The following is a 21867-nucleotide window of genomic DNA, read 5'->3' as shown; positions in this document are numbered from 1 at the left end:
TATGTTTACTCTATGCTTCCAATTCACATGTAATACAGATGGGATATTCAGTGTGGAGAGCCCCATCAAACATTCACGTTTAACAAACAGAGAGCATGAGAGTTCAATTTGGAAAAGTAAAAGCTGACTGGTTTTAGCACCTGAGCAGAAGGTGCAGGTTCCAATCCTTTCCTCCCAACTATCTCTTCAGGGGACGAGGAATTAAACCCAGAAGCAAGGCTTAGTTGATCGCTAGGTGCTGAGAGTGTGTTGCTGGAAAAGCATAGCAGGTCAGGCAGCATCCGAGGAGCAGGAAAATTGACAAATCGGGCTGGAGCCCAAAACGTCAATTTTCCTGCTCCTCGGATGCTGCCTGACCTGCTATGCTTTTCCAGCAACACACTCAACTCTGATCTCCAGCATCTGCAGACCTCACAGTCTCCTAGTTGATCTGTTGGTGCACTGAGCCACAATGGGAATCTGTTTGTCGTCTGACAGCAGTTTCGGTTTCATCCTCCTTTGTACGTGAAACTTAAAAAAAAAATTTGATTTCAGCACAATAGAAACTGGCCAATTAAACTGACATTAAAAATAGGAAGAAATTCTTTTATGACATGCACTAAACTACTCAGTTGGTCACCAACATTCTCCTTTAGAAATGTTGTAAAATCTAAAAAAAAGACATATAAATTGAAGAATGTTTAATCCTTGTCCATCTCTATATCTTCAACTTCAACTGGCTCCTCCTCGTCAAAGTATCTCTCCTCTTCATCACGATTTATGATGTCAAGGTTGTCAAAATCCGGGTTGTCATCAACAGCACTGAAAGGAGAATGGGCCTTAAATAACAGGAAGTGTAACAGTGATTTCCTAATCAGAGTCTGCTTATGTTTCTCTAAACAGCAAAAAAAATCCTGGTTTGAGGTGTACGTGTGGGATTTGAGAGAGAGAGAGAGTGCATTTACGTGCGTGCGAGGGTGGGTGGGGGAGGTTGTGTGTTTGTGGGGTGGGGGTATGTCTGGTGCAGTGGAGGTGTGGGTATGGAGGTGTGGTGGGGATGTGGGATGGGTCTGGGGTGGGGCTGGGTGTGTGTGTAAGATGATGGTGTGTGGGGGAGTGTGTATGGGAGGGGTGTGGGGAGTTGTGTGCGTGCATATGCAGTGTGTGTGCGTGTGTTGGTTGAGAGAGCCATCCTCCGCCAGCTGGTGCAAATGGCTATTCCTCCCACCTGAAACCGCACAGCAAATAATGGGAAACATGGAAAGAAAGAACTTGAATTTATATAGCAACCTCAAGATGTCCCAAACAGCGTTACTGTTACCAATTATCTTTTGAAATGGTGGCCAATTTGCAAACGTCAAACTCCCACAGCAATGTGCTAAACATTAAATGCCTATTATTGCAACTGACAGCTAAACATCGATCCTAGACACTAGACACGAGATGAGCCTTTCTCAAAATAGTGTCATAGGATATTTTAGATACATACCCCCCAAAAAATCTTTAGTATTACATCTCACCTGAAAAGTGGCGCTTTTAGCAGCGCAGCACTCTATCAATACTGCAGTGGAATGTCACTGTTGAACTCACAACCCTTCTGAGTCATAGGTAAGAACGCTACCTACGAAACTGCAGCTGACTCACTGGTTATCTAACATTGAAACAACCCAAAGTGCTTAAAGGCAATGAGGATGCCGAGTCAATTACCAATTTACATTGTTGCTGCAGCAGTAAAATGATATACAGTTTCATGTTAGTTAATCTAAAAGATTACTTTCAAGGTCTCGACAAGAGTAACAAAATCTGACAAGCATTTTGAAAAAATGGCCATGAGTGCACTGGGATAACAAATAATAATGTTTTTATAAATTTAGGCTAGGAGCCATTCTTATTCTGCTGGATTTAATGGACGAGGTCAAAAGAGTAACAGTTAGGAGAGAATAAATTTGGTTTTCATAAACCTGTAGATGGTATGAAAAAAGGAGTATTGAACAATTTTGAACATGGAATGAGACCATAAGGCAAGATTTCAACAAAGAAGAAGAGGGTGTAGATCTTAGTCAGTGAGGGTAAAATTTAGAGCTAATATTAAATATTTGGTATCAACATAAAGAGTCGTGACTGGTTATATCAATGAAAAGCCTTAATCTGGAAGAGTAATATTGTTGGGAAGGAGGAACACAGTTGGATCAATGTGTTTGGTTTAACATGGGATTGCTGTTTCAAAGAACTGGCACTGATGGAAGGGGCTGAATGGCTGCTTTCTGTACTGTAGGTTTCAACTTGTATACTTGTGTTTGATAACCACCTGTAATCAAAGTCACTGTCTTCCCCATCCAGAAAGCGCTGGTACATGCGACTCACAAATTCTTCCCTCAGCATACTCCTCTCATCGTCACTGGGTATCCAGTCTGCAGCTTTAGACTCCGTGTCGTCATCTAGATGGAGTCAGGAGCATCAGTGACACTGTTCAAAATTCACATTTTATTTTTTAAGTTTGTTCATGGATGTGGGTATCAATGGCAGAGCCAGCATTTATTACCAATCTCTAATTGCCCTTTACTGAGTGATTTCCTCAGTCAGTTCAGAGGGCAGATGAGAGTCAATGAGATTACGGTGGGTCTGGAGTCACACTAGACTGGGAAAGATTTCCCTTCCCTAAACGACATGAGTGAACAGTTCGGGATTTATGGTCATCATCACCAATTTTAATTTTCCTTTTAATTGCACATTGGGAGGTGATGGGATTATCTCTAGCCTATTAATCCAGAAAATCAGCTCATGTTCTGGATACCCGGGTTTGAATCCCACCATGGCAGATAGTGAAATTTGAATTCAATACAAAGTTGGAATTAAGAGTCTAATATTGACGATGAAACTTGTCAACTGCCAGAAAACCCATCTGGTTCACCAATGTCCTTTAGGGATGGAAATCTGCCATCCTTACCTGGTGTGGCCTACACATGACTCCAAACCCACAGTAAGACGCTGAGGGATGGGCAGTAAAGGCTGGCCCAGCCAGTGACAACCATATCCCGTGAGTGAAATAAAAGAAATAATTCATGGAATTTAATCTCCTTATGCTGCAGTAGTGTGGTTTGAGCTAGTGTCTTTGGATCATTAGTCCAGGTGTCTGAAACACTATTCTAGTAATACCATCATTATGCTTTGCTTCTCTCAATTTGATGTTCATACCCCAAATCTAAGGAATGAAAATTCAAAGTGAGTCAGTTGCTGTTCAACAAAGAAACCTCAATAAAAATAGGATCATGCTGTGATGTGGAGTATCCTCACATTCAAATAGCCTGTCAACAGTTTTATGTGGACTGAACATATGATGAGTGGCCTCTTGGGCTGGATACTATGAAAGCAATAACAGTTCCTGACTTCAGTAGAAAAAGGAGAGAGAAAATGTTAGTGACATTCTAATGTTCAGTCTTGTTATCCTGCAGAATAACCGAGAGACAGAAACGTACCTTCCTCCTCATCGTCCTCTTCCTCTTCCACACAGGCATCTTCCCTTTCCTGTTGCCACTGTAGCCTTTCCTGGACAATTTTCTCCTGATAAGTGCTCATCAACAGGTCAGACAAACACATGGCATTGCTCAGGTTTTTGCTGTTCTCAGCCAATAGCTCCTCCTCTGTCATGTACTGTCTAATGTACTGCTGGTACAGCAAAGGATCTCGAGTTCGCATCTGCTCATCACTGAAATATTCCCCATCTGTAGGGAAAGACAAAGCAAAGACATCAATTGGTACATTCGTGAGAAAGTGCAACACAGAATCTAGGCTTGCTCGCTCACTCTCACGCACACACAGCACTGAGGAGGTGCTGCACTGTTGGAGGCATTGTCAGTTGAATAAGACACTAAAATGAGGTCCTGTCTGCCCTCTCAGATGGACAAAAAAGATTTCAAAGTTCTACTTTGAAGATGTTCATGGGAGTTCTCCCCAATCTTTAATAACATCACTAAATAAGGTATAGATAAGGTGAATGACAGGTTTCTTTTCTCTAGGGTGGGGGATTTCAAGACTAGGGGCATATTTAAAAAGGACATGAGAGGCCATTTTTTTGTGTGTGTGGTTTGTGTGTGGAATGACTATCCAGAGAATGTGGCCACAGTTACAACATTTAAAAGACGTTTGGATAAGTTCATGAATAAGAAATGTTTGGAGGGATATGGGTCAAGCGAAGGCAGGTGGGACGAGTTTAGTTTGGGATTATGGTTAGCATGGACTAGTTGGACCAAAGGGTCTGTTTCCATACTGAATGACACTATAAAACTCATTCTCTGGTTATTTACTACCCTGCTGGTGGTTGGAACTTGCTGTGTACAAACTGGATACTGGATTTGCAAAACTCCACAAGTACTTCAATGGCTGCAGAGCACTTTGGGACATCCTGAGGTAATGGACATCACTAGTAGCACAAGGTCTGTCCTCTCCATTCAGGAGACAAAAATGTGGCTGAGTGGTTAGCACTGCTGCCTCACTGCGCCAGGGACCCAGGTTCAATTCCCACCTCGGGCGACTGTCTATGTGGAGTTTGCACATTCTCCCAGTGTCTGCGTGGGTTTCCTCCAGGTGCTCTGGTTTCCTCCCACAATCCAAAGATGTGCAGATTAGGTGAATTGGCCATGCTAAACAGTGTTAGGTACAATAGTCAGGGGTAAATGTAGGGGAATAGATCTGGGTGCGTTACTGTTCGGAGGGTCGGTGTGGACTTGTTTCCATACCGTAGGTAATCCAATCTAAAAGGAAAGCTGCAAAAATGTTCAAGACCCCCACATTAAAATCTCAATTTAGGCTGTTATACCACTTGAACGTCTTATGAATTCTATGAATGTAAAATTAAATGTCACATATTTAGGCAGGATAGTGGGGGCGGTCTGATGATTTTTACTGGTCAAGCCAGGGTTACACTGTATATACATAAATGTATGGAGTTTAGATAATAAAATTGAGGAGTTAAAGACACAGATTGTAGTGTGGGATAAAGATGATGTTGCGGTGAAATGGATGCCTGGATTAAGGAAGGACAGACCTGTGTTTTAGATATTCCTGATTATGTGTTCAGAAAAGAAAACGGAGGAAAAAGGAGCAGGGATGGTGTTTTTGATTAAGGAGAGTTTCACAATACTGGAGAAGGATGATGTTTCAAGAGGTTCAAGAACAGAATCGATTTGGCTTGAGCTAAAGAATAAGAAAGATGCTCAGTGTAATGTAGAGAATATCAGTTGGTGGGAAGGATATAGAGGAATGATATGGCTGAGTATTTTGCATCTAGCTTTAACTGTGAAACAGATACTGTCTAAGTCCTGGTGACAGAGGAGGAAATCCGTCAATCAGAAGGGTTTAAAATTGATAAGCTGTCGGCCTTTTAAGTTCTTAAGGAATAGGACTGGGTTAGATATATCCAAGGATATTGAAAGAAGTGAGATTGGAAATTCCAGCAATAATTTTTTAATCTTCCCTGGATTCGGAGGGGAGCTGTGGTGCTGATGGTTTGAGAATTGTAAACATTATGTTCAAATTGAGGTAAAGATGAGCCCAGCAATTACAGACCAGTCAGTTTCACTTCAGCAGTGGGGAAACTTATAGAAGAAATATTAATGATAGAATTAATAGTCACATGGAAAAACATAGATTGATTCGGAAGAGTCAGCATGGATATGTGAGAGGCAAGTTGGACTGTGAGGTGACAGAGACGATTGTTTGATGAGGGGGAAAGCTGTGGTCTACGACATGGACTTTCAAAAAGCTTTTGATACAGTGTTATACATTACACTGTGAGGAAAAAAAGGATAGTAGCAATGTAAATACACAACTGGCTGTTGGGTAGGAAACAGACAGTAATAGCTAATAGAAAATTTTCAGATTAGAACCTTTTTAGTGGAATTCCCCAGAGATCGGTATTGAGACCCTTGTTTTTTAGAAGATCCCATTGTGCAGTGGACAATTTTAAAATTTATGGGTGTCATGAAATGTGAGAGAACTGGAAGCCTTGAGGTAGAACCACAAAAGATATTAACAAGTTGGTGGTGTGGACAGAATAGTGGCTAATGAAACTCAATATAGAGAGTGGATAGTGATGGACTTTGATACAAAATAAGGGGTACTATTCTAAATGGTGCGTAGGAGCTGAGAGACCTTATTGTACGTATACATAAGTCTGTATCAGAGGCAGGACAGGTCGAGCGAGCCATTAATAAATCATAAAGTATTGTAGGTTTCATAACTAGAGACATTAAATACAAGATCAGAGAGGTTATGATTAACTCATATAAGAACATATACGAGATATATCATCATTGTCCTCACAAAAATTATTAAGTAATTTAATTTGTTGAATGTAAGGGTAATCCAACTTTCAGAAAAGGAGAAAATATACAAGTAGATGAAATAGTCTCCTGATTTAGGCACAGAAATGCTCAAGGAAAGGTGCGAAAGATGATTAAAAAAAAGACTCTAACAATTTTTTCCAGAGTACAGAAGGCCAAGAAGAAATGTAATGGATTTTTCTTCAATTACTTAATGGTTTCATTGGGAAAGAATTCTCTCTTCTGACTAATGAGTCATTGACAATAAAGGATGAATCAATTTTAAATTATCACAAGAAAGAGAGGTTACAAGAAATTTCTCTAGTCAGAGGGTTGTTGAAGCATTGAGATGTTTTGTCGCAGAGATTAGTTGAGGCATAGACCATTGCATCTTTAAGCGAAAAATAAAGGGCTGAGACTTCTTCCAGGTCCACAACCCTTCAAGATATCTCCATTCTTCCAATTCTGCCCTCTGGTACATTCCTAATTATAATTGCTCCTTCACTGGCCTCAGTTGTACCTTCTGCTGCATAGACTCTAAAGCTCTAGAATTAGCACTTTAAACCCTCTGCCTCTCTCCCCCTTAAAGCTCTTTAAAACCTACGTCTTTGACCAAATCTTTTGGTCACCTAGTATCTCCTTGCATTGCCGAGTGTCAAATCTTGTTTGATAATCACCCTTGTAAAGAACAATAAAGCAATCTATGACATTAAAGGAATTGCTATATGAAGTTAAGTGGCTCAGTGGTTAGCACTGGTGCCTCACAGTGCCAGGGACCTGGGTGTGATTCCAGCCTCAGGCGATATTTGGCGGCATGGTGGCTCAGTGATTAGCACTGTTGCCCACAGCACCAGGGTCCCAGGTTCGATTCCAGCCTCAGGTGACTGTGCAAACTCCACACAGATATTCTCCCCACGTCTGCGTGGGTTTCCTCCGGGTGCTCTGGTTTCCTCCCACAGTCCAAAGATGAGCAGGTCAGGTGAATTGGCCATGCTAAATTGCGCAATAGTGTTAGGTGCATTAGTCAGAGTGAAATAGGTCTGGGTGGGTTACTCTTTGGAGGGTCGGTGTGGACTGGTTGGGTTGAAGGGCCTGTTTCCATACTGTAGGGAATCTAATCTGAACCTCAGTGTGAAAAATTGAAAGGCACAGCATTATTTAAATCGTGATATATTGGGATGTACAAGGGGATCTGGATGTCCTTGTACACCAGTGAATGAAAGTAGACAGGCAGATTCAACAAGCAACTGGGAAGGCAAATGGTTATTGGCCTTCACTGCAAGAGAAATTAGTTCAAAAGTCAGGATGTCTTACTGCAGTTAGCCATAGCCATGAAGAGATTGCATCGGGAGCACTGCATGCAGGTTTAGTCTCCCCACCCATGAAAGGGCATGCTTGCCATAGATGAAATGCGAAAGAGGTTGACTAGGCTGATACCAAGGTTAGCATAAATGTTCAGAGTTTAGAAGGATGAGAGGGGATCTGACTGAATGTACAAACCTCTAACATGGCTGGACTAATTAGACACAGGAAGGATGTTTTTCCAGGCTACAGTCTCAGGATATGGGATAGGCCATTTTAGACTGAGATGGAGAAAACCTTCTACACTCAAAAGAAGATTGGGACATTCTACCTCAGAAGGCTGTGGAGGCCAAGTCAGTGAATATATTCAAGAAATGGATACATAAATGTTTGGATTTTAAAAGCATCAAGGCGTATGGGGAGAGAATATGGCATTGATACTGAGCACCAGCCATTATCATATTGAATGATGAAGCAGGCTTGAAGGGTTGAATGGCCTTCGTCTGCTTCTAGTTTCTCTAATGCATGTTGTTACTGAAACAGAGGAAGATATCAGGGTTTTGGTGAGATACAAATGACCTAGGAGCATGAACAAGCCCTTCAGCTCCTTAGGCCTGTCCATTCAATGAGATTGTGACCTTAACTCCACATTCTTGCCTATCCACAATATCCTCTGATTCACTTGTTACTTAAGAATTTATCTAGCTCAAGGGAACAGGACTGTTAGACTGCTATATGAGTCAGCATACATAACAGACCATCCAAGTCCCTTCTGTGCAGGAAATGTTCTGCAATTAAAACCGTAGGAAAAATGCAAGTGGGAAGAAATTGCTGTGGTTATTTATGAAGAGAAGAAAACAAATTTGTCCATTTCTTCCTTTAGCAGCTTGTTATAACCAAAGATAAAAGCAAATTACTGCTGATGCTGGAATCTGAAACCAAAGAAGAGAAAATGCTGGAAAATCTCAGCAAGTCTTGCAGCACCTGTAAGGTGAGAAAAGAGCTGATGTTTCGAGTCTAACTGACCCTTTGTCAAAGCTTTGACAAAGGGTCAGTTAGACGCGAAACGTCAGCTCTTTTCTCTCCTTACAGATGCTGCAAGACTTGCTGAGATTTTCCAGCACTTTCTCTTCTTTTGTTATAACCAAGTACTGGGAAAGGTGAATTTGTTTCTTGGGTGAGACCACTGCCAATTCAATAAAACAAATATAGAGAGGAGGAATATATTAATTAATTTTTTTCTTCTGTTCTGATAAGTTATATATTTTTTTAAAAGAACAAGATTGGAAAGACAAAGTACATCAAAATTGAGATGTCAGACACGAAAGGATTACAATCTGTTTCTAACAGTGCATGAAGAGAACTATCCGGATAGATTAAATCAATTAGATTATTTATAAATCACCATGAAACAGGAGCCAACATAAAACAAGAAGCTACAACGTCATGTGCTCACATTCGACATTTAGTTTTGATTCCAGCCCACAGAACGAGATAAATTTCTTCCTTTTTCTGTTAACAACAAGGGTGTCAATACAAAGAAGGAATTTAATCTCTGTTTTTACTGGATACAAACCTACAACAATAAAACTTACAATTGTTTGATACAAAACTAGCAAGCTCACTCAAAAAGCTCGAGTGAGAAATATTGATGAGACGGATTAGAGGGAGCAGGCAGTGCTCTATGTTAATGCTCGACAAAAACACAAAACAAGCTTCTGAACAATGGCACTATTTACAGATTAACACAAAAACAGAATACTGGGGATGTTGAAAATCTGAAATAAAACAGAAAATAGTGGAAACACCAGCAGGATTGACAATATCTATGGAAAGAGAAAGAGTTAACATTTCAGGCCTAGGATCTTTTCATCAGAACTTGTTCTTTACTTGAAAGTATAAAACCAAAAAAAAATTAAATTCACATGATACATACTGTTGCAAATGTATGGGTCAAGCTGAAGATTTGTGTATCTTGAATACCTTTGATAATTTTATCTGTTACATTTCACTTTGGCTTCACATTTCTTTGAAAGGATTTTTGAAGTAAGACCTGGTGGCATGGTGGTTAGCACTGCTGCCTCCCAGCGCCAGGGACCTGGGTTCGGATTCCAGCCCTGGGCGACTGTCTGTGTGGAGTTTGCACATTCTCTAAGTCTGCGTGGGTTTCCTCCAGGTTCTCTGGTTTCCTCCCACAATCCAAAGATGTGCAGGTTAGGTACATTTGGGCATGCCAAATTGCCCAATGTGTATGTTAGGTGAATTAGTCAGGGGTAAATGTAAAGTAATCGGGTAGGAGAATGGGTCTGGGTGGGTTACTCTTCGGAGGGTCAGGGTGGACTTGTTGGGCCGAAGGGTCTGTTTCCACACTGTTGAGATTTTATGATTCCATGGATTATGTCACTGGCACAAAACCAGGTCATCCAGTTGTGGGAAATATGCCAGCAATATGCACCATGAAAGGGCAAGAGTGGGGTCAGTGCCCATACTTAATCATATGGAACGTTTGCTGCTTTACACAAACCATCAGGGAGCTCCTGGCCTTATATTTGTGCTGTAACCAAGACCACATTTTTTTCTCCGCTGCAACATCATTTGACTTCACCCTACCGCAGCTCATCTGCTGCCTTTGCCCTCATCCATGCTTCTGTTACTTCTAGACTCGATGACTCCTGATGAGCCTCCCAGATTCTCTCCTCTATTAACTTGAGCTCATTCAAACTTTGCAGCTTGTGCCTTAAATTGCACAAATTCCTGGTTCCCCATCATTGATTGATCTACACTGGAACCTCATCAACAAGATTTAATTTTAAAATGTTTGTCTTTGTTCTCAAATCTCTCCATGGCTGTGCCCATCCTAGTCTGTAACTTCCTTCAGCCCCATTACCTTCCAAAATATGTTGTGTTCAGCTTCCTGGCCTCAAGCTCTGCAATTTCCTCCCTAAACTCTCTGGCCCAATACCTCACTTTACTCCTTCAAGATACTCCCTAAAATCCACCTCTTTGTCAAGGTTTTTGGTCATTTGATTTAATATCTCCTAATATTGCTGAGTGTCATACATTGCTTTATAATGCTACTGTGAAACACCTTTGGACTGCTAATTGCATTAAAGGTACTTTATAAATACAAGTTCATAACTTTGATTGAACACAGCCACAGCTGGAGTTGGGTCACATTACTAATGGGACAAAGAATATATCATCCAGCTTAAACCAACATTAAGACTTTCCTACTGGAAAGTGAAGATTTGATTAATTGGGATGGGATAAGTTAATTTTGATAGACCAACACAATTAACTCCTTTAAGGGAACAGTAAGGGGGCAGCAATAATGTCTCAGTGGTTAGCACTGCTGCCTCACAGCTCCAGGGTCCCAGGTTAAATTCCAACCTCAGGAGACTATCTGTGTGGAGTTTGCACGTTCTCCTCGTGTCTGCATGGGTTTTCTCTGGGTGCTCCGGTTTCCTCCCACAATCACAAAGATGTGTAAGTCTGGTGAATTGGCCATGGTAAATTCTCCATAGTGTTCAGGGATGTGTAGGTTAGGTGCATGAGTCAGGGGTAAAGGTAGGGGAATGGGTATTGGTGGGATACTGTTCAAAGAATCGGTCTGGACTAGTTGGGCCAAAAGGCCTGTTTCCACACAGTAGGGATTCTAATTCTAGTAAGAAAAACCCTGATCCAAACAAATTAAAAGCTCAAAGGTAACAATATTTCAACTAAATCTTGCTTTCAGCATATTGCAAACAGATGTGATGTGGTTCATGGCTGAATTACTCTTTCATTTTTCATTGTCTGGTGTGACAACATTTTGGGAAAGTACAAGGGGGAAAAAAAAACTATCACTAGCAAAAGGCAGCAGCTTCCTAAAAGTGGGGTGAAAACAAAATACCAAATACCATGTTAGACATCACCTTTAATCAGCTGCTGCAGGGCCGCGTACCTCTTGTTGCGAACATTTGTTCGGGCAGTTTTCTTCATGGAAGACTTCCTAATTTCATTACTGTAAAAAGTAACTTCGTAGTTTTCAGCCAAATGGTTGAAACAGACAAGGTGCTCTTCTTTGATGATTTTGTGAAAACGTTCGAGGAACACCACTGGCTTACACCAGAAAAGATCCTTGATGATATCCAATTTCTGGTCATACATAAGATCAGGCTCGTCCTTCTGCTGGCTTTTGATCTGTGCTTTGCTACTGGCAATCGTATGAAACATGCTGTTCAGTGAAGCATTCATAGCATCTTCCTGCTGCTCGTCATGGAACTTATTCATCAGTCTGGCAGCGTCATCAATCTCCTGTGGCGAGGTAGGAACAGAGGATTTGATCTGTTCCTCAACCTCACTTGGTGAGACATGATCCTCAGTAGAGATTATGGACATCCCTTCTACCTGTGCACTGGCCTCCTGAGTGACAATGTCTGCAGAAGGATCACTCACTTTTGGAACATCTTGTAACAGATCTTGTGTTTGTGAGCCTATGAATAATAATATTTCACATGAATTATACTGTTCATATCCTTAAGAGATTTAAAATACAGCAGAAGGCCATTCAGCCCTTCATGTTTACAAAATCCTTACCAGAGCAGGCCAGAATGCAGATGGAAAGCTGTCTGTGAAATGAATAATGCATTTCTTTTCCAATCCTATCCAGCTACATGTGCATTTTTAAAAATTTAGATTTCCAGCATTGCATATTTTCTTCGATTTATTTTTAAGCTATGCTTTCTAAATCACAGTCCTAGCATTTCTAATGGCAGATATAAACACTCATAATTGCAATAAAAAAATTATAATTTGACTGTCATTTTACTGGGTGCAAGGTGAAAAACTAAATATTCTGATGATGGGGGGGGGGGGAAGAGAAAAGAATTGGTTTATGCAACAGTCTGACTGAAAATAATTTTGCAAAAACCTGGTAATTCTTTCATAAATTAAAACTGGATTTTAGATTAAGTCTCAGGTTTGGAAGTTCAGGCTGTGAAGGCCTCAATGTCCTGAACCTTCCTCATCCGATGATTGTTATTCAATGTTTTACCTTCCATCCTTTTCGAAAAGTCTTCCCGATCCATCGCTTTACATTTTACACACAGTCACCTCCATGTTTTATCTTACGTTGAGTATTTGTCGAGAGATATTTTAACACAAACATTTACAAACCAGAACGGACCAGTTCCGACCTCAAACAGGGTCCGATTTCAGGGAAATCACGGGTCTAAAGTTCCGCCCTGTCTACAGCCCAGTAAAACAATAAACATTACCTCTGCTCTTCATAATAATTCACAATATAGTTGGTTCATGAGGGATTATTAAGTTGACGGGTGAATTATTTGAAATAAACATAATTTCGCTTCGTTTGAGTTTAACATGAGCCTTTTTTTGGTTTTAAATAGCTGAAGCTCACCAGTTGTGATGCAGATTTTTTTATTTTATGAGAAATAAGAGGTGTTGTATGCTCCAGTGAAGTTAATATAACCTCAAACTGCACGATCATTTTTCTCAAACCTCCACACCCAAGGCCTGTGGCAGACTTAATAATTCTAGACTCAAAACATTAACTGTATTCTCTCTCCACAGATGCTGCCAGAACAGTTAGGTTTCTCTAGCTTTTTTTTATTATTGTTTCAGAGCTCCAGCATCTACTGTATTTTTACTTTGTTTTAATGAGAAACATTTGTATAGTTTGACAATTTGAAGCATAGAATAGTTACGTATAGCCCCAAGGAAAGCAATTTAGTTCACTAGGTCCACATTGGTTCACCACAATTGATCCAATGTCCTTGTTTTTTCACTGTAGCCCTGATTGGATATTTATTTTCAAATAATTATTTGATACTCTTTTGAAAACTGCCCTTACCATGGTCTCAGATAGTACAAACCATTTACTGTATAGAAAATATTTTTTCTCATGTCAATTTGATCTGTTGTCATTTACCTTGAATTGTATCTTCTGGTACTCAAGCCTTCTGCTAACGGAAACAATTTGTCCTTATCTACTCTGGATATCTCATTATTTTGATGCTCCTCTCAACCTTCTGTCTCTAATGGGGCTTGTTTCTCTAATCAATTCTCATTTCTGAAGTGTGCCATCACCAGAACCATTTTAAGTATTTTCAATATCTTCTCTAATCTCTTCACACCATTTCCAAAGTATGTATATTAAGATATTTAAAGTCCTCAATTATAACTACTCTATAGCTTTTGCATTTATTTGCCACAGTGGGAATTTAACCCATGCTGTTGGTGTCATTGCAAACCAGCTGTCCAGCCAACTGAGCTAAACAACCCATCTTTTCTACAAGTATAGTAGAGCAGAAACAACTTGTCTAACTTAACTGTTGTGATAGTAAACAATGAACTATCAATTTTCAAATTCCAGCACTTGATTTTTAAAATGTGTGAAATGTGATGGACTAAAATGATTTTAAACAAGGAAGACCAATGAACTAATACTGCTACTATAATCACCTGACTACAGATTGAGCCAGCTCACAAAACCATCAATAAACAGTAATCAGTCTGAACCAAAATTGACATTATTATAAAAAGGCATTGAAACTCAAATCTGTGCCATATTTCTGGACAGGTTTCACATAATTGAGATGAAAGTTGCTTGCAGATTATGCAGCAACAATTAAGGCAGACACAGAAATACACAAATGAAGTTTATTTCAGGCAACTGGATATAGGAGTTCATAAAATCATGATGGGTAGAGATAGGGTGATCTTGAGATAATAGGATTCCCCTAGGGTAGAGGATTTCAAGACTAGTGTGCATATTTTTAAGGTGAGAGGAGATAAATTTTAAAAAGATATTTGGGACTTTTTTTTATACAGAGGGTGGTTTACGTGGAATGAACATCTGAGGAAGTGGTGGATGCAGGCACAGTTATAACATTTAACTTGGATAACTATGTGAATAGGAAAGGGTTGCAGGAATATGGGCCAGTGTAGTTTGAGATAATATTCAGCATGGACTGGTTGGTCTGAAGGATCTGTTTCTATGTTGTATGATTCTATGACTCTATAACTATTTTTTAACAGTTAGAGAATATAAAATGAATTTATAATAGCAAAACTAGAAGTCTCCCTTGCTTCCTGCTTTTCTTTCAGCATTTCAGAAGACAACATCCAATGAAAAATAAATTGGAGAAGTACCTATTCACTGAGAATTCAAATATATTTACAAGTTTAAAGAAAAGTCTTATATAGATAGACAGAATAACGGTGGAAAGTCTGCTTCCCATAGCTGTTAGGTCTAAAGTAAGAAGAGTCAGTCTCAGAATAAGGAGTGGGTTATTTAGGAATGGGATGAGGAGGAATCTTTTCATTCTAAGGGTGGTGAATCTTTGTAATTGTCTACTTCAGAGACCCATACATAACTTGAAGATAGAGCTCAATAGATTTCCAGTTACTAATGAAATTACAGGATGTGGGATTGGCACAACATTATGGCTTTGAGGTAGTTGATCTAAAATGAAAGAGCTGAATGGCCTGCTCCTACTTTCTTACCCATGGTCTCAGATTAAATCTACTACCTTAAGGACTTTCAAAGAATATATTCTTTTATCTTCCTCTTTATGTGAGACACTTCCCCCTTTTTATTCCTTATACCTGTTTTTGTGTGTTTGGTGTCATGTTTTCTTATCCTTGTGGTTAACAAGCAATGAATTCTTTTCTCTTTCACTCAAGAAAGCCTTAAAGTTATCTCCTTAAGTTTTAGCTAGCAAATTAAATCGAATTCTGATAATAGCTGTGCTTATTTCTTCTAACAAAAATGATGTAAGACTTGAAACATTAATTCTGATTCTCTCTCTCCACAGTTCTTGCCAGACCTGCTAATGAGTCTTTGTCAAACTTATGACTGTCTAAAGAAGACTTAACTCAAGAGAAAGCCATTCAGATGGTGATGAAGCAAATGACTTAAAGTGAAACAACCTAATCCTCAGGGCAGAAGATAAACTTAGTGCAAAATCTATTTATAGCTTAAGGTACAAAATGACAAAATACACAGCAGGTAAATCAATGCAACAGAGAGGACACCAAAGTCTTTGCCAATGTTGTGCAGTAAAGAAACCTCACAAGCATAAATAATGTCCAGCTTTAAAATCCAGATGTTTTCATTGTAAAACAAAAAGGTAACTTTCAGAAAATGTGTCATTGCAGGACACAGCCGCAAAAAAGCAAAAGGCTGAACAATCTTCTGTAAAAGATAAACCCAAAATTTCCTCAGGGAAATCAGTGACCTAGATTAAATAATTTGGCACACAGATAATCACAACAACAGGGGTCTCTTGATTTTCAAGTTAGATGTAGGAGGACGTGTTGCAGTATTATTAAATTGAGAGTCATACTTGGCAAAACGCTGGTTACAGTTTACAGAAACTCAGGTACATGGTCCAGAGCGATCACACCAACATTAAAAAGTATAATATAAACAATTTTACAATATACTGTTATGGACCAATCCAAAACCCCTCAAAATTTTAAGAAGATAGCCTAAAATCTAACTTTTTCTTATTTTAAAGGTAAGTGCCAGGCATTGCATTCTGGATGCAATCCAATTGGTCAAACTACGAGACTTGAAGCAAAACATCTACACTTGATTCATACACAATACTTAATATAAAGAAAATACAAAAAAAGAAATTGGAATAACAACTTTACTCTATTGGAAAACCTAATAGAACAATAGATTACTTAACTATAAATATTAACTGTTCCATTATAGTTACATCCCATAAACACACCCTTGGTAAAGGCAAATTCATTAAAATAGATCGTTGCACATTCAATTTTAACAGCGGGAAAAGAATCCCAGCTTTTAGCTGTAACAGACAGAAAAAAACAGCTTCCAACCTCAGCTTCAAGACCCCAGCAGCAACTGCTACTGAAAATCTAAAACTAAAAATCCTGGTCCTGTGGGAATTTGATCCCATCCAGCTTCTCGGATGCTGCTTGACCTGCTGTGCTTTTCCAGTGCCACACTTTTCGACTCTGACTCTCCAGCATCTGCAGTCCTCACTCTCCTGCTTCTAGTGTTCCAACTTAAAGAAAAACCCAAGGCCTCACAAGCTGTTTACTTTATGGGCACAGTCCTGTTGAAGGGCTTTTGCCCGAAATGTCGATTTTCCTGCTCCTCGGATGCTGCCTGACCTGCTGTGCTTTTCCAGCACCACTCTAATCTAAACTCTGATTTCCAGCATCTGCAGTCCTCACTTTTGCCTATGAACAGAACAATCGGTCATCCTTTCTTAACAAATATAAACCAGGACAAAATAAGCCTGTGAAAGCCATAGAATTGTCACAACATGGGACATCAGATAATAGGATCGCATGTATTTCACAACCAGGAATTCTCATTCCAGAGTAGAAAAGTAATATGGGAAGGAGTGCTGCATCTTGCCATGAGTAGAATTGCAGAAAGGTTTAGCATTCTTTCTAAGTTCAATGCTGTATTCACATTTTGACTTTCTGAACTTTTAGAATAAATTTGGATACTCCTTTTCACAAAAGAATTCTTTTAGCTTTTGTTTCTTGAGCTTTTCTACCTTTTGAATGAGATCTAGATTAAAACACTAGAAGCTGTATAAGAATGTTATTTCTCTACTCAGGAATCCAGCAAAGTGGTGTTCAGGTATGGTTTGCAGACCCAAGTCTAATGGTTCTATTTGTAACTGTGTTGAATTTATACAACAAGACAGTAACAAAAGAAATTCATCCTTCGTCCACAGTTGCCAAGAACAGGTTTTTCACAGAACTCAATGCTTTTCACAAGTGCCATTGGATTGGCAATCAAGGTTCATAATCACAATTATAACTCCACTTGAAAGATTTTGTTTTAACAAATTTTCATTTGGAATTGCATTGCACCAATGATTTTCCAAAGACTAAGGTCAAACATTTTACGAGATCTTCACAGAGTCACATGCCACATGGATGATACAAAAATCAATGGGGAAGTTATTGAAGAGCATGATTAGTGAGGGCATGCAAATTTAAAGTGTCTACAATAGGAACAGCCCATACTTAAAGGTTAGTGTGAATTGTCTAAAGATTCCGTTTGTTTCTTGGGACACATTGTCAAACTGCAGGAATAATGCCAGAAGATTAAAGGCATACCAAATTACCCAACCCCAAGGCTATCCAGAATCTTAAAAGATTATTGGATATGGTGGATTAGATGAATATTTGTTGTCTAATGTAGCACCCATTAGAGAACTGAACCATTACAACTTCCCAAGATGACAGGAAAGACGTTCTTGCAATAGAGGGGGTGCAGCGAAGGTTTACCAGAATGATTCCTGGGTTGGCAGGACTAAAGTATGAAGGAAGGTTGAATCGGTTAGGATTATTTTTGTTGAAGTTCAGAAGAGTGAAGGTAACCAACCAAATTCTAACTGGACCAGACAGGTTAAATGCAAGAAGGATGTTTCTAATGATAGGGGAGTCTAGAGCCATGAGTTACAAATGATATAAGAAAAAACATTTTGGACTCAGATAAGGAGAAATGTCTTCACGCAGATAGTGGTGAGGCTGTGGAATTTGTTACCACAGAAAGTGGTCAATGCTAAAACATTGAATGATTTCAAAAGGGAGTTGGATATAGTAGTTGGAGCTGAAGGGATCAAAAATGAGGATAAAGCAGCAGTCTTGAGTTGGATGAACAGACTGAATGGCAGAGTAATCTCGAGGGCCGAATGGAGTTATCCTGTTCCTAATTTCCATGTTTTTCTTTTTTTTCTTTTTTTTTCTTTTTTTTCTCTTTTTTTCTTTTTTTTTTCCTTTTTATTTTAACCCCCACACTACCACCTAAGTGCGGTAGTGCTTATTTTTTCCATGTTTTTAGGTTGAGGCAGTGAGGGGAATGATTGGGCCTGGCACATCCAGTGTGTTGATCGACAGTAACGAGGGAGGGGGCGGGGTGAAGCTTGTGATTGACAGCGGAGGTGGGGAAACATATCCTTGACGTCACAACGCCGCCCCTGCAGCCGAGCACGGGAAGCCCCGTTTCACTGCAGTGACGTTGGCGTCAAGTGACTGAAGGAGGAGAAGAAGCGGCGTCGACGGCGGCGGAGGAGGAGGTAGAGGAGAGCGAGAGAGAAAAATCACCGAGTGCCGAGAGTCTGAAGGGCGGCAGAGCCATCCCGAGAACCACCCGGCGAGGCAGCGAGTGAGCGGAGGGAGTCGCGGCTGGCTTTTTTTTTCCGGGGGGTTGGGTGGGTTCGCGTCGTGTCGGGGCGCGGCTCCGGGGCGTCGCTGCCGCTGCTCGAGTTGGTGCCGAGAGGCGGCGGCTGGAGGTAGGCCTCGTGGTGGGGGAGGGGCGGGCAGGGCGATTCGCCTCTGGCTGCACTGTTTCATCATTTAACTGTTTTCCTTTCTGGAACCTTCTCTTTCGGCACGAGCTCCCCACCCCCCACCCCACATGGTGTTTTTTTTTCCCCTATCCGCACCGACCGAGAACTTGATCAGATGTAAAATACTTTATCTTCAGGGCATTTGATTAATCGGGGCATTAACGGTGTCGAATTTTTCAAATCTGGTTTAGATTCGGATTGTGGCACTGCCTTGTTTTTTTTTTGAAAAAACACCCTCGCGGTTACTGGTGACTGATGGCGTCGTTGTATTTTTAGTAAACTCGGTTCGGTTGGTGCGCGATTTTATGTGAAAAACAAACTAAACCTTTTCTAGCTGGAAATAATATTCTTCAGCATTATACCGAGACGTTTTTTTTTGTTAACGAGTGAGCTTTCTCTATTGAGTTAAATAGCGATAAATTGTTTCTGCTGGTAGCAGAGATAACAAGATGATACAAATGTCAGATAATCACAAGATTAATGGGGCAGTAGAATTTTTTAAATATCGCATACAAGGAGAAATGCAGATGTTGGTAGTGATTTAGAATTACAGAATTTTCTGCCTCAAACTATTGAAGCATTATCTCGAAGTTCTTTAGAAGGCGTGTTTTTAATTTAACTTATACGTTCCTTACCTTGGGAAGCCTGGAAAAGCTGGCGTTGTATATTAATGTCGCTTTTAACGTCTTGAAGCAAGATGGACGCCAAGGTACAACAGAGTGTGCACTTTGTGCTAAAGGTTGCAAAGTCAATATGCAAATACCGTTTTAAAATCCCTACCAGCTGCAAGTATTTTTTTTAAAAAGTGGAGTCTGAAGGTTGATATGCTATGAGGCTACCTCTTAATCACATTAGATGTTTGCAATAGGAGTTAAACTTTGCTTAACTAATGTATGCAGTTTATGGGGTCAGATGTTGAATTTGATAATGGTTTGAAAGCTGCAACAAGGAAATAATGATCCTTGATTTATAATTCAAATCACTGAACCAGTTCAGTGCCTAGAACATACGTTAGTGTTTACGCTCAATAACTGACCAATCTTTCATTGTTTTGCTTATGTGTAATCTGGCATCCAGAGCAGTCGCTAATTGTTTCCAACTTCTCAAGATCCTCCTTGTGTGAATATGCTGCCTTGCTTTCTCTAACTTTAGTGCTGGCAATTGCTTTAGGTTAACAGCTTGTCGTCTGAAGATTAGTAAATTTTAATTGTAGTTATTCAATGTGCAGGTCTGTTTATATGAATTTCTACTTAACATAATAAAGATGGAGCAGTTGAGGTTTGCTCTATGTTCTCTGTTAAGTACTGTGGAATTGCAATTGGGCAAGTTGCCAACCTGACCTTGAGTTGATTACAAGTTATTTGCACTTCATCTATTGAACTGTAGTGTCTCTTTCAGCTAGTGGTGATATACTGCCTTACTTGTAACTGGTAAGCTTTTACAGCAAGTCTGAGATTCTGGTTTTAACAGTGCAACATTATTACAATATTCTTTCAGGCTGTATAAAATCATTACAAAATGAACGGTTGCCGTGTGTTTATTGGTCGCCTGAGTCCTCAGGTGAGAGAACGTGATGTGGAAAAGTTCTTCAAAGGTTATGGACGTATCCGTGAAATTGACCTGAAGAGAGGCTTTGGGTTTGTGGTGAGTATGCTGCCACTTGTTGCAGATTCCTGGATTTTATCCTGTGACTTGATGTTTTAAAATAGTTTTTAATAAAATGTGGGATCACTTTTTAAAATTGTTACCTGTGATGTGTTTAAATTTTGAAATTGAAAGTTCCCTGTAATATCTGAGAAACATCTTGCTGTCCTTATATGGATGTAACCTCTAATTTCATATTGTTTTAATGTTCTTTCCTGATTTGGATAATTATGCATGGTGACAGCCTGACTGAGATCGAAAATTTTCATTTGAGGAAACTGCTGAAGTAGACTCTCTTCTACCATATTAAAACAGTTGTTCATTAGTAGATATTATTCTTTAATATATCAAGGTGATTTTACAAGTAGGTGGGAGGTTTCAGTTACTTAATTTCATTGTGATGGAGATGATGTTTTAGCCTTATCTTATTGTTTCTTCTCAAATAATTGACTGTGGGAAGTTTGCACGTTCTCTCCATGTCCATGGGTTTCCCAGGGTGCTACCGCTTCCTTCTGCAGTCACGTGCAAGTTAGTTGGATTGGCCATGCTAAATTGCCCATAATGTTCAGGGATGTGTAAGTTAGGTGCGTTGGCCACAGGAAATGCAGGGTTACAGACATAGCATAGGGATCTGGTTGGAATGCTCTTCAGAGGGTTGGTGTGGACTTGTTGGGCTGAATAGCCTGTTTCCACACCATGGATTCTATGCTGTTTCATTTGCAACCACACTTAAATGGCTGTTTCAGGTAAGTGGTGGTAGGCGTGATGAACTGAATCTCGTGGAGGGGTAACCGGCAGCATTCATGTTACAAATGAACTTTGCATGGCAGAAATATTACATACAAACTGATCTTACCCAGGCAGGTGTTCTGTGCTCAGAATATGCTTGTCGATTCAGCTCCTGAGGAACTGAAGAGAGATACTTTGCCAAGTTTGGTGTATTTGAATGATGTAGCCTAGTGTGAATTCCACTAAAGTTGATGCATTGTATCCAGTTTGAGAACTGACGACATAAGCCTTAAAACATTCTGATAAATTTCATTTTGCAACCAGATCCTCCTCTGTTGACTTTGTGTCAACTCTCATCCCAAATGTACCAAGTAAACAATCTGTCCGGGGCAACCATGTAGATAATTCGGTCTTGTTTTTGTTGGCACCATTCCATTGCTTGACCAACCATGTTAAGTGGTTGCTTTTGTGACAGGTACAGCGCATGGATATTTCATGGAAAAGGGACAGAAAACCTTCACCTCTATAAACACTATTTG

The 21867-nt window shown here is 39.9% G+C and overlaps 2 protein-coding genes across 4 annotated transcripts in view; one reads left to right on the top strand and one right to left on the bottom strand.

Annotated features, from left to right (window-relative positions):
• Positions 1-331: 331 nt before the first annotated feature.
• On the bottom strand, positions 332-19691 carry ccdc97 (coiled-coil domain containing 97). 3 transcript variants are annotated; one of them, XM_087984010.1, is made up of 5 exons: positions 12180-12289; positions 11516-12076; positions 3456-3701; positions 2288-2417; positions 332-801 (listed from the first exon to the last, which is right to left on the bottom strand). In XM_087984010.1, the coding sequence occupies exons 1-5, from the start codon at positions 12229-12231 to the stop codon at positions 681-683; spliced, it is 1110 nt and encodes a 369-aa protein (XP_087840136.1). In that variant the 5' UTR covers positions 12232-12289; the 3' UTR covers positions 332-680. The 3 variants fall into 3 exon arrangements, with proteins under 3 accessions (XP_087840136.1, XP_043536694.1, XP_043536693.1); XM_043680759.2 differs by lacking the exon at positions 12180-12289 and adding an exon at positions 19591-19691 and having other exon boundaries at positions 333-801; XM_043680758.2 differs by lacking the exon at positions 12180-12289 and adding an exon at positions 12637-12783 and having other exon boundaries at positions 333-801.
• LOC122542757 (serine/arginine-rich splicing factor 5-like) overlaps positions 18617-21867 on the top strand; it is a 17412-nt gene continuing 14161 nt past the window's right edge. Inside the window, exons 1-2 of the mRNA XM_043680761.2 lie at positions 18617-18771; positions 20453-20599. Of these exons, the coding sequence (XP_043536696.1) occupies positions 20474-20599 (126 nt within the window). The 5' untranslated portion in view covers positions 18617-18771; positions 20453-20473. The remainder of the gene's footprint in view (positions 18772-20452; positions 20600-21867) is intronic.

This window comes from Chiloscyllium plagiosum, unplaced genomic scaffold (genome assembly GCF_037043375.1).
Source record: "Chiloscyllium plagiosum isolate Xiang-an unplaced genomic scaffold, Cpla_swu_hap1 HiC_scaffold_47, whole genome shotgun sequence".
NCBI lineage: Eukaryota > Metazoa > Chordata > Chondrichthyes > Orectolobiformes > Hemiscylliidae > Chiloscyllium > Chiloscyllium plagiosum.
Note: the sequence above shows the minus strand (reverse complement) of the source record. Positions and strands in the feature narration are given on the sequence as shown.